The sequence below is a fragment of the Gadus chalcogrammus genome, chromosome 4 (assembly GCF_026213295.1).
Source record: "Gadus chalcogrammus isolate NIFS_2021 chromosome 4, NIFS_Gcha_1.0, whole genome shotgun sequence".
In the NCBI taxonomy this organism is placed as follows: Eukaryota; Metazoa; Chordata; class Actinopteri; order Gadiformes; family Gadidae; genus Gadus; species Gadus chalcogrammus.
Window position 1 is genome coordinate 219,881 of NC_079415.1, and position 12,286 is coordinate 232,166.

A 12,286-nucleotide genomic window follows, 5' to 3' on the forward strand; every position below is an offset into this window, starting at 1 on the left:
TTTTTCCAGGGGAGAAGAAGAAGCCGAATAACCGCGAAAACGAATACATTTAATGATGGAGTCTCCGGCTTTCGTTTAGAAATGTCAACAATTTATTTGGGATTTAACATAGAATATTAAACATTCAAAATTAATTAAACAAGGAAATGTAACATTCAACATCAATACAACCGCCAGCTTTCGTCGTGAGTGCCCGGTTTGTTTACTTGATGTGGGCGCATCTGTCTGCGTCACACAAATACCCGGCGCATTTACTGACGCAAATGACGTTTAGAAATGTTCAGCGTAGTGTCCGAATTCTCGTTCCCTATTCCCTATATAGTGCAATATATCATGTACACTATATAGGGAATAGGGAACGAGTGTATAGGGAACGATTTCGAACACAGCTATTATGTCCTAGAACTGAGAGGAGGTCCACGTAGATTAAGTGTTTTGCGGGCAGCAAAGATGACATGAGGAGATCAACCAGTATCTTTTATATAATGGTACTTTGTTCCAAACAATGGAAGGATGATGGATGACAGAAGGCGGGAGAGATTGACCCAGGCTCCCTCGACCCCCACCACCCAGTCTGACAGGAGGGGGCACGGCCAGGCTCATCTGCCCGGACGTTAGACGGAAAACACCCAACTAGCCGGGAGCACATTCACACTCTTATTGTTGTTGATGAGAGCTGATATATGAAACATATTGTAAACACCTGTGTGTTAGCGCATGCTGTTAGCGCATGCCAACATACAGGGTATTATCCCATGGCACAAGCTGAAGGTACGTGGTTAAGATGAGAGTGAGAAATCGGGGGGGCAAGGGGGAGGAGGTGGAGCTCCGTCTCAAAAGGAGGGAGACGCAGGGGTTGGGAGCTTGGTGGTAGAGGGGGGAGTAAAGGTCAGAGTTCATCCGTGTTGGGTCAAAGGTGAGGAGTAGAAGTCTGTCTGGTGTTGGCCAAGGAATGGCTCCCTGACAAAGAGACAGAGTTGGTGTGTGTGTGTGTGTGTGTGTGTGTGTGTGTGTGTGTGTGTGTGTGTGTGTGTGGTCCTGGATTTTTATTCGACCACATGCCTTTGCTTAGTTAACTTTGATTGTCACACACCCATACATACATGTGCCCTGCACCACACACACACACACACACACACACACACACACACACACACACACACACACACACACACACACACACACACACACACACACACACACACACACACACACACACACACACACACACACACACACACACCTAACTGCTTATCTCTATGTACATTTCATCACTATAGAATACAATAGTTACATAATATTAACCATATACAGTTTTGACATTCCTATAATGTATGAGGAATTTATCTAGTGCTTTTGTGATGATTACATTATCCAGTCAGTCAGAAACAGGCAAGCAGTGTTTTAGCACTGCTGCAGTTTTGTAACGTATAAATAAATGGATACATCTACGAGCGCAAAAGAATAATAACATGAATGTGTCTGGAGGCTGCAAGACTAGAGTATTAAGACAGGGGTCTAACTTCCTGGTTGAAAACAGCAGTACAAAACCAAATACCTTCCACCTTAACCAAGCCCTGACCACTTATCTTATCTGGCCCTTGAGCAAGGCAAATAAAGCGGTTCACAAGTGTGTGATATACCCCATTTTAACACAAAAAAAACATCAGTGGCTGGAAATGTATCTAGAAATAACTTGACTGAAATCAAAATCCACACTATCTTTTGCCACCAAACGAAGCGTGAGAGAAAAAGAGAAAATAGAGACTATGAGAAACAGAAAGAGAGAGAGCTATAGAGAGTTTAAACCCCTTGTGAGATCCCCTGTGGTTTGTAACATTAAGCCTGGAACACACCCTTTCACTGTCAAATTGTTCTACTTGCCCATCATCGATTGACTGGCTGACAGAAAAACTATCTAATTATATGCAGTATAATCTGAGGTGAATTGATGAATTGGTAAAGTGTGACTTCATGTCTTCAAGGTGCATATGATTTTAACTGCTGAGTAAACAATTTTAACAAATCAAAGTAGAACACTTATGCCCTTGTCCCGATGGTTGGAAGTCAGGTGATTGGTGCATACTATAAATATTTCATTTTCTCTCAACCTCAAACACAAGATTACACACACACACACACACACACACACACACACACACACACACACACACACACACACACACACACACACACACACACACACACACACACACACACACACACACACACATAGATTAAAGCAAAAATAATAAATACTACAAAAAAAGATAGTGGGGATAGTTAAAAAAAAAGAACCGCAGTTTGCAATAAAGCTAGCTCTGCAGAATGACTGAAAGAGAGAGTAAAAGAAAAGGGAACTAAACTGTGTATGCAATGGAGGTACAGAGAGCAAATAAAGACGAAGAGCATTTTTGGCAAACTTTGTGAAGCATTCAGCCTTCCTCAATTAAAAAAGGATGTAAGAATTTGAGCATCTTGTGATATGGACCAACCGAGAGCGAGTGAGTGAGCGAGAGAAAGATAGAGAGGGAGAAGGCAAGAGAGATCAAGAAAAATGATTAAAGGATAGAAAGAGAGAGACGGACATAGGGTGAGAAAAAGAGAGACATGCCAGCAGCAGGATCAAACAGGCCACGCATGGCATCCCACTGAACAGTTTTTATCTGATTTACTTAAGGAGGGTGGACTAGTTATAATGTGCAAATGAATAACTTCCTATTCGGCTCCCTACAAAATACAAAAGACCCCTTCCTCAGGTCTTTCTTTACAGTAAAAAATTGGTTGTTATTAAACTCTGAAAAAATAAGGCACATTTTTCCGGTTCAATTCCGGTTGTCCATCTTGTTTGTTGTATATTTCTGCCCTCGTAACCTTCAATAGTGAAGCAGCTCCACATGGGAATACCGAGTTATTTCCAATGGAACTTCAGCCCCAGTACCCAGAATGTCATATGACCAGCAGCGATCATTAGTCTGGTCTCAGTATCTCCACCTTCTCAACTGACCCCTCTCTATCTCTTTCGGTCTCCCAGCACGCGCGCACACACACACACACACACACACACACACACACACACACACACACACACACACACACACACACACACACACACACACACACACACACACACACACACACACACACACACACACACACACACACTTCTCTAGCCGATTCATTCGCACAGTGCTTTGCAACAACAACAACAATGTGCACGTGCACCGACAGGGACCCATTCGTCTTCCTGCCGTGCACGGTGCTCAACGCGACCAGCTAGCTGCAGGAGCTGCAGCAGTAGACGAGGCGGCCGCCCCCCGTCTTTGGGGCCGCCATCCGGTTTCCTGCCTCACTTGTGAAGGCCAACGCCAGCTCAACATGACTGATTTGCTAAGTCCTTGATACATACAGAGATGCTTCACAGGGCATGCACTGGTTTCCTGTGGCACTCGGTTTAACAGTCAGCCTTGCTACCCTTGGAGCTACTGAGCATGTCGATGCGGCCAAACGGGGTGAAACGGAACAGGAAGTAGGCAAAGAGCCTCTCATGTTGACTTCAGGTTTTTGGAGATCCTAAAATGTGAAGCCGAAAAAAGATCAAGAAGGGGAACCAGCTAATGACCTAGAGGACACGCGTTGTCATCTTTAATAAAAAGGACCACCACTTAGAGATGGGTTATTTTCTGATTAGTACTAATGATCTCAGAGGGTTAGGGTTAGTTAACCCTAACCTCAGAAGGAGTGTGTTGTGCAGCTTAACCTACCTGTAGTTCACACCAAGCCACCTCCACAGTGGTCTCCGTATCCAGTCCCTTGTACACCGTCTTGAAGGACCCTCGGCCCAGTTCAATGTCAAACTTCAGGAAGCGTCCGTCCGTCGAGGTCCCCACCGCCTTTGTCTCCACCTCCTCGATGTCGTCCTGCACCCGTTTCTCAGCCTCCCTGGCCTCGGCCCGGGCCTTGGCCTGCTCCTCCTCCAGCGGGCTGCTGACGCTCCCGACCCCCCCGGCCTCGGGGCCCTTTCCACTGTTGGCCTCCTCGCACTTCCCCTCCGCTACTCCCGGGGGCGCTGTCACACAGGGTTGTTTCTCAGCATCCTTCTCATCCAGCAGGGCCTGGGACAGCTCTGCTTTGGCACAGTCAGCTGCGCTAGCGTCGGCGGTAATGCTACTCGCGGTGATACCGATGCCCGCCGTGGTAGCATCACTACCGGGGCTCGGCTGTGCAGGGAGCGCCTGAGCGGCGTCTCCGCCGGGGCGGGCGGCGAGGGCTGTCGTTTGTAAACAGGGAGCTCCGGGCGTCCAGCCCACCTTAGCCTCTTCCGCCACAGGCCAGCGGGGCAGGGGGGGGAAGAGGCAGACGGAGTGTTCACAGTCCGGGGGGGAGGTGAGGATCACCGCCGCCTTGCTAGGCAGGTCCAAGGCCGTGGCGTTGGAGTCACAGATGACGCTACGGCGGAAGAAGCGGTGCTCCGCCGTCTTGGAGTCTCGGTCCATGGTGTGGCGCCGGCGTCGCACCTCGGGTTGGCCGCCGGGCGCGTCTGCCACGTACGTGTCCGAGCTGGCCGAGCCGTTCACATTCTGAGTGGGCGTCTGGGGGGACAGTCTGGGGGAGGAGTCGGGGGAGGAGCCGGGGCTGGGGGGGGTATGGGGGAGGACTTTCGCCGCCCTGCTTCCACTAGTGCTCTGAGACATTTTCGGAGGAGGTTGTCAGTGGGGGGGGAGAAGCGCCGATATGTAAACAGTGTACGCGTGTAAACCTTTCTCAGATGGTTGTTCTTTATCAAGAGAGAATTCCAACTTCCAATGTGATACCAAAGGGCGGGGCGGGACACATAAACATCAGGTGACCGATGCTGGCAGCGAGGGGGTAGACCCAACCGTATGTCTGCAAGAACGTTGTTCAGTCAACAAAAAAGCTAGAGTTTTTATGGGGCCCTTTTCTGTATTGCTCGGGGGCAGCCTGGCCCCTAGAGAGAGGAAGGGGCTTTCCCTTGGAGACCAGGGAAGAGGGGCAGTCGAAGGAGGGGAGGGGAGTGCCCTTCAAAAAGACACCAACTGTCCACTCAACGCCCACGTCCATCCTGCTGCCTGCAACATCCAGAGACAGACTAACATGGAAAGGAGAACTGGAGATCTGGTCGAGAAAAGCTATCTCCCGGTCCCCTGATAAGACTCGATTTTGTTCCGATCCAGTTGTGAGGGAACTTGAAGCTCTGGAAATCAGCAGCCAGCGGAAACCAGCCAGACTAATTCCTGACCCAGGGTACGATTTACTGGAGGGCTCTTCAGTCTGGTTTGGCCCGAGAGGGGACTGCAGAGGCCTCCTTGGGCCCTGACCTGGCCTTCTCAGGTTCTAGTTACTAGAAGAGAAAATAAAAGGAGAAAGTGAGTTAAGTGGGGAAAGAAAGCTTTTCTTAAACAAAACCTGTGTGGCAGGGCCATCCTTCAGCAGAGATAGGGTGTGCTACAAAGTGTGGAGGGAATGCACGTTGGATCAAGCAATGACACAGCGAGCTCTACTTGATTATTCAATCCCCCCCCTCACAGTATGCAACGGCACATTTATACTGATACCCCATGCTTGTCGTTTCACAAATACTTTAACCACAATACCTAAACCTCAACATTGTAACAAACTAATTTAGCTATTGTGTGTCATCGTTAACACTTAATTATCGTCATTGTTCCAAGCACTAGTAGGAAGATAGTCTACTGAAAAAAACTCCTCTACATTTCAGAAGTGCGTAGTTAGTGCAATGATTGTCTAGAGAGCTCCTAATTACTCTTCTAAAATTAGCTCAAAGTCACCACAGCTGGAGTCACCCGAGATGAGACCACTCCATGCCCTTCTGTGACATGGCATGAGAAAAGGAGAGGTAATAAGGCTCAAACCACAGCCCCATCCGGGGTTAGGTGTTATGTTAATGGAACATGCGCTGTAGTGTTGATTTATATAAATGATGACTAAACGAGAAATCATAAGAAGCTTTCCCGACTTTTATCGACACCACAAGAATCTCACCGCTCCATATCAGATGCGTCACATCTGTACGCTTAGTCATCGACCGAGAGCGGTTTAAAGAGAGCCTTCTTCGCCTCACATCATTCACATCAACCTTTAACACACAAGTTCACTACAGTCACAGTTTCTATAAGATTTACGACGTTAGCCTGCTACAACCAATGCCTCCCAGTCCCATAGAGCATACCTGTGTGTGTGTGTGTGTGTGTGTGTGTGTGTGTGTGTGTGTGTGTGTGTGTGTGTGTGTGTGTGTGTGTGTGTGTGTGTGTGTGTGTCAGTAAAGTTAGCTTACCTAGGTTTAGGTAGCTACGCTGAATGCCTTCGTGTTGTTTATAGCGATAGCTCACTTTCATTATTATTTATATAAAACGTAATTTCTAGAAAAGACAAAGCACATTAATTAACCATTTCAACTAGACTCAGGGGAGTTATGGGGGGGGGGGGTTATGTGCAGTTATATTAAAGTCTAGTTCATATCAAATGACTCGCTAGTTGGCAGTTGGCCCCTTCAGTGCACGCGGGCTACGAGGATCGGCTCGAGCTCTGCGTGCGGAAGGTTATAGACTAGAATATAGATTTGAATATTGATAGGGGATTACTTTACACTACCTCGTAATGTTCCTGTTCGGTTATGTATGTGTGTTTAAAGCATGATAAAAGGATGCCGCGTCGCTTATAAATAATTAACCAGCAGCCACTGTAATACACACTGGAAAAGTCACAGCGTCGGTGACAAAATCTCAACACCGAAGCGAACACGAACGAATTAATGAACGGGATCCGAACGGAACGGCTCGCAGATAAACTCCTGCGACTTCGAAACCCCGAGCACTGCAGCTGATTCCCAGCACCACTAGCTCGCTTTGCCCACAGGCAGAACGCAAGTACGGACGAAGCCGCCAGCGCACGTTATTGGCCTTAAACAGGAGTTACCTCTCACATCAGTGCGGGGCCATGGTCGAGGCTGTCCACATCGGACCGGTCCCCTCCGGTCGGTTTTAGTGATGGACCCTCCGGTCGGGTCCTCCTAGAAATATCCGATTCGATATGCAGTGCGCCACATCCCAGCCACAGTTGGTTCGTTGAGAATACGGGCTATTTACATCAGATATTTCTAGAAGGTCCCGAGCAGAGGAGCGGTGTGCGCAGCGAACCCAAAGCCCCCAGAAGAATGTCTATAAAAGAGCAGAGAAGCCCATTTCGCTGGGTATGGTTGTGGTGGTGATAGCTCTGCAATCCGTCTCCCGGTCCGGGGGCTGAAACAGCCAAAATGTAGTCACTCAACGAAGCAATTTCCACATCCGAATGAACCACAAATCCGCTAAACCCCCTCTGGTTTCCGCTTTTCGGCTTACGGGTGTCTTAAAAAATTAACTGTTATTCACAATGGTTCCTTTCGTGCGATCGACCAGACGATGGGTCCTCTGCTCCCGACAAGAGATGACTGGACAGGGCGACTTGTTTAGAGCAGCGAAGCAGCGAGCCAGCAGCAGGCAATGACAACTCAGTTATTCTCTACGAAACATGAAGAAAACTCCAGTGTCCTGGTTTGGCCCATGATAGACACTACAGTAGTAGAAACACTTTAATTTGTTGTTTTCTGTTGTTTGACAAGCGCACACTATTCCAATCGAAGTCGGGCTACTTCTCGCCGAGCCGCTATAACGTCCAGTAACCATCGGGATGAGGCATGATGGTCTGTGTTTAGTGTGGCGGCGTGGGGGCCGGTCCTTTGACTCTGCCTGCTCTGCTCTGACGCGCCGTCCTCGTCACCGATGCTTTTAGACCGGCAGACAAGTCTCACACAGGCTCTTAAAAACGCACAAGTGCTAAACTCTCGAGTGCTTTTGCAAGGGGGGCATGGCACCCATTACAAGTATTTGTCGTTATATTGCACGGGGTTTGAAAACTATGCGAGGTTGATTCATCTTTTCAATCTGACTTCGTTTACAAATGCGATCGTGGTATATGCATCTACAAAGATTCGTTCTTCTTTTATCGCCTTTATTATAGCATTTTCTTTTTGGGTGATTACAGCATCAATGACTTTGAAAACAAAAAACTTTGTGAATGTATGTTATCATCAGTGACAGGAATCCGAGCCAACTCTGATGTAGTTATCACTGTTATGAGTAAGCTTATGCCAGGCAAACCGGAAATGCATCGTATAAAGATAGTTAGTTATGCCTTGCTTCAGTGTGTGTGTGTGTGTGTGTGTGTGTGTAGATTTTATTGTTCAAACTTGGTTTATATCTATCTATCGATATGTCAGGTCATGGACTAGGAATTAGCTTTCAGCATTGGCCCGGTGTCGCACGCGTATACACACACACGCACACGAATACGCACGCACACACACCTTTGGACAAATTTGGAGCCTGTGAAGTTTGACAGCAATGAATGTGTCTGAACGAATCAAATCATTGATCTTGTGTCATGCTTTCGCCTGGCCCACTTCTCCCTAGTTCTCCATGGCTCTCTCCCTCTATCTCTCGCTGTCTTGGAGAATGTCTAATGTTAGCCTAGGGTTCTGTACCGCTGCCCTCGGCCCTCTAAGTATAGGTCTAGCGGAAGGCAGGAACCAACCTCTAGGGAACAGTCTTTGAGCTGCATTTCATGTTTGTGAGCAGAATAATTGAATCCCAAGAAATGTTCCCAAAGGTTCACTAATGCACACATGCTTGATATGTGTCATGTGTCTTTGGAAATGGGCCATTTATTTGTCCACCTCCTTATTCCTTGAATAGCTCATTATTGGGTCGTATCTATGCAGGCTGTCCCAGTACAACAACCAGCGGTCCAATCCAAGGTCTGCTGGTGTACCGCTTCAGTCCACCTGATGGACCTTGATATGAAACACTGTAGACTAGTGTTAAAATCCATGTGTGTGTGTGTGTGCATGCGCACGGTTGTCGGCTTGTGCGTGCGTTCACGCATGTGTGTGCCAGCCCCGGTGGTTAGTGCTGGTTGCCTCTGGGTCGTAGTAGGTCCCCGTGGGATCCAGTTGGCTCACGTCAGGCAGCAGGTTTCGTCTGACGTGTTCCAACGCAGGGCTGCAGTCGGCTCCGGGCGGAGTCCCCCTCCGGAGCCGACAGGGCGCTATAGGCGCTAGTGAGTGACGTTCATACACCTGTTGTTCACCTAGCAGGGCTGCAGTCGGCTCCGGGCGGAGTCCCCCTCCGGAGCCGACAGGGCGCTATAGGCGCTAGTGAGTGACGTTCATACACCTGTTGTTCACCTAGCAGGGCTGCAGTCGGCTCCGGGCGGAGTCCCCCTCCGGAGCCGACGGGGCGCTATAGGCTGCAGTCGGCTCCGGGCGGAGTCCCCCTCCGGAGCCGACAGGGCGCTATAGGCGCTAGTGAGTGACGTTCATACACCTGTTGTTCACCTAGAGCCCAAGGGTGAACCTTCTCCCATCTTGGAGTCAATGCTTATTTATTTCAGTTCTGTATCACATTTTCCCACCGGGTTGCATTTGCACTGCGTTTAGAATTGAGTTGTCATGGTTTCCCCCGAAATATTCTTGAAGGTTCCCCCACCACACTAACCAATATGGCTGCCAGGTGAATACGTTGGCTATCGGGGCGTATCGGTGGAAGTGTTGGCTAAGGTTTCCACACTGACACCCTCAGATCAGCTTTACACAGCAGCGCTTCTCAACTCATTCCATCACTCTCTCTCTCTCTTTCTCTCTTTCTCTCTCTCTCTCTCTGTGTCTCTCTCGCTCTCTCTCTTTCACTGTCTCTCACTCTCTCTCTCGCTCTCTCTCTCTCCCTCTCTCTCTCTCTCTGTCTCTCTCTCTCGCTGTCTTTCTCTTTCTGTCTCTCACTGTCTCTCTCTCTCTGTGTCTCTCTGTCTTTCTCTCTCGCTGTCTCTCCCTCTCTCTCTCTGTCTTTCTCTCTCTCTCGCTGTCTCTCTCTCTCTCTCTCTCTCTCCCTCTTTCTCTCTCTCTCTCTCTGTCTTTCTGTCTCTGTCTCTCTCTCTCTCCCTCTCTCTCTCTCTCTCTCTGTCTTTCTCTCTCTCTCTCTCTCTCTCTCTCTGTCTTTCTGTCTCTGTCTCTGTCTCTCTCCCTCTCTCTCTCTCTCTCTGTCTTTCTCTCTCTCTCTCTCTTTCTCTCTATCTCTCGCTGTCTCTCTCTCTTCAACATTCTTTATCTGGGACTCATTTGTTCTGTACAGGTGAAACCCAAACCGTAGGATCTGCTCAAGGGCCTTCAACTGATCACACGACCGATGCCCATCTCATAGTCAGGCACAGACATATATGCATATGTTTCTAACAGAATCAATATTGAATTAGTTTATGGTCTTTGTATCTGTGTGTTTCTCTTTGTTTCTCACAGTTATTTCATTGGATTTCTGCTACAACAACAAACACACCACCACGTTTCTAACAAAGAAATGCAGTGGCCGTTATAATATCCCTGTTATTCATCATGTCACTTGTCTCTTCACCTATTGTCCCATTTGGTTTTTGGACTGAATCACTGACGCACATTTGATCTACCTGATCTCTGTGTTTGGATATTCGGATTACAGTTTCCCCTTTGTCTTCACTGCAGTATCGGTTAAGTTTTAACCTTATTGGAGATTAGTTTGAAAATGCCCTTCAGGAGATCACACTGAACCATTCAACATCACAAGAAGTTCTAATGTGATGACCAAATCTTGGGGGACATTTAGTCTTTTAGAACTTTATGAAGAACGACTAACACAGCAGTGATGTTGGAATGGTCAATCAGAAACAAATGCTGGTTAAAAATCCGTGAACGGGAAAAACGTGAAATAATAATGTAGGATATTACCGTGTAACACCGCACATTCAGTCGGATAATTGAAGTCCCTGTCGCTCAGATTTCCTTGTGCAATACCACTGCCTTCCAGCCAGTGTCCCCAAAGAGCATTATCAAGCCAAGAGAAATTTCACAATAATGTATTGGCCAGGTGAATTTGTATAATACAAATCCTCCCCTTTTCTTTTCTTTCTTTCAATCACTCATTGTTCTTCTGCTCGCTCTCTCTTGAACATTCTGGAAGTCTTCCCCAGAGACATTGATGCCACAGCTCAAGCTATTTAAAATTAGAGCGATGAAAAGCTGACTTCAGGAAGAGCTTGAAAGCTGTCGGATTACTGCAGTGGTCTAGATGTTCCAGAGAAAAAAAAAAAAAAAAAACCTTCCTGACTCCAGACTTAAGTGTAAACTGGTTGGATTTCAAGGGGCCCTATCTTTATTTGATGCACACATTTGATGCACACATGTTTTTTCACTAGCATTTGACAGGGTCTCGCACAACATTTGTGGTGTTAAAGGCTTGAAAGGTTGCGTGAAAACCGTAACTGTATGATAAACCGAAGGCCGAACAGCACCAGTCTAGGTTTGACAAAGCAATTGCATGTTTTATTAAATGATTAATGATACCTTATGTTTAGCTTTGGTTATGATTCAATGTTTCTGTATACAATGTATAATTTGGGTCATGTATTGGTCTTGGTCATATCTATGTCCGAATTATATAAAATACCACGTTGAAAGCTTTGTTTTCTCAGTTTTTGTATTATTTCACAGAAATATGTGTTAATTGTTGTGATGTTCATCAGATAAAGATAAAAAAACAGGACAGTCTCTCTCCCTCCTGGCTCCTGGGGCCCAAGAGGCTGGTTTAGGACTTAGACCTCCCTCTCTCTCTCTCTCTCTCTCTCTCTCTCTCTCTCTCTCTCTCTCTCTCTGTCTCTGTCTCTGTCTCTGTCTCTCTCTCTCACTGGTTACAATCCCAAATAGAATGCAATTAAAAGCAAACGAGGTCTCTCGCCCCCCAGGGCATGTGGGAGTCACTTTAAATATGACAAGGTGGTTTGGTTTCAGATGTGCAATTACATTAGAGAACGCACCAGGCTCTCCGAGGAGGTTTAAATAGTGCAGGAAGGAGCAAAGACCAGAAGATGAAAAGACGGAATGTCAAAAAAAGTACAAAAGGAAATAATAGTTTCAGGTCCCACTTAGGGCTAGAAAAAGGACTAAGAGTACTTAAATACTTTCCCACTTATGTTAATGACTCATGAGAAGTTACTTTGGAAGTGGGAGCCAATATGAGAGAGTATGTTTGTCGGTGCATGGTGTAGGCCGAAGTGTGTTTGTGTGTGTTTGTGAGTGTGTGTGTGTGTGTGTGTGTGTGTGTGTGTGTGTGTGTGTGTGTGTGTGTGTGTGTGTGTGTGTGTGTGTGTGTGTGTAAGCACACTGGTGATAGCGTTCGGAAACAGGTAG

At 47.2% G+C, this 12,286-nt stretch overlaps 1 protein-coding gene across 1 annotated transcript in view; it reads right to left on the bottom strand.

Annotated features, from left to right (window-relative positions):
* Positions 1-7,759, bottom strand: part of LOC130380380 (serine/threonine-protein kinase WNK1-like) — an 84,313-nt gene extending 76,554 nt beyond the window's left edge. The window contains exons 1-2 of the mRNA XM_056587561.1: positions 6,958-7,759; positions 3,765-5,362 (exon numbers count right to left, since the gene is read on the bottom strand). Of these exons, the coding sequence (XP_056443536.1) occupies positions 3,765-4,694 (930 nt within the window). The 5' untranslated portion in view covers positions 4,695-5,362; positions 6,958-7,759. The remainder of the gene's footprint in view (positions 1-3,764; positions 5,363-6,957) is intronic.
* Between the last annotated feature and the right edge of the window lie 4,527 nt (positions 7,760-12,286).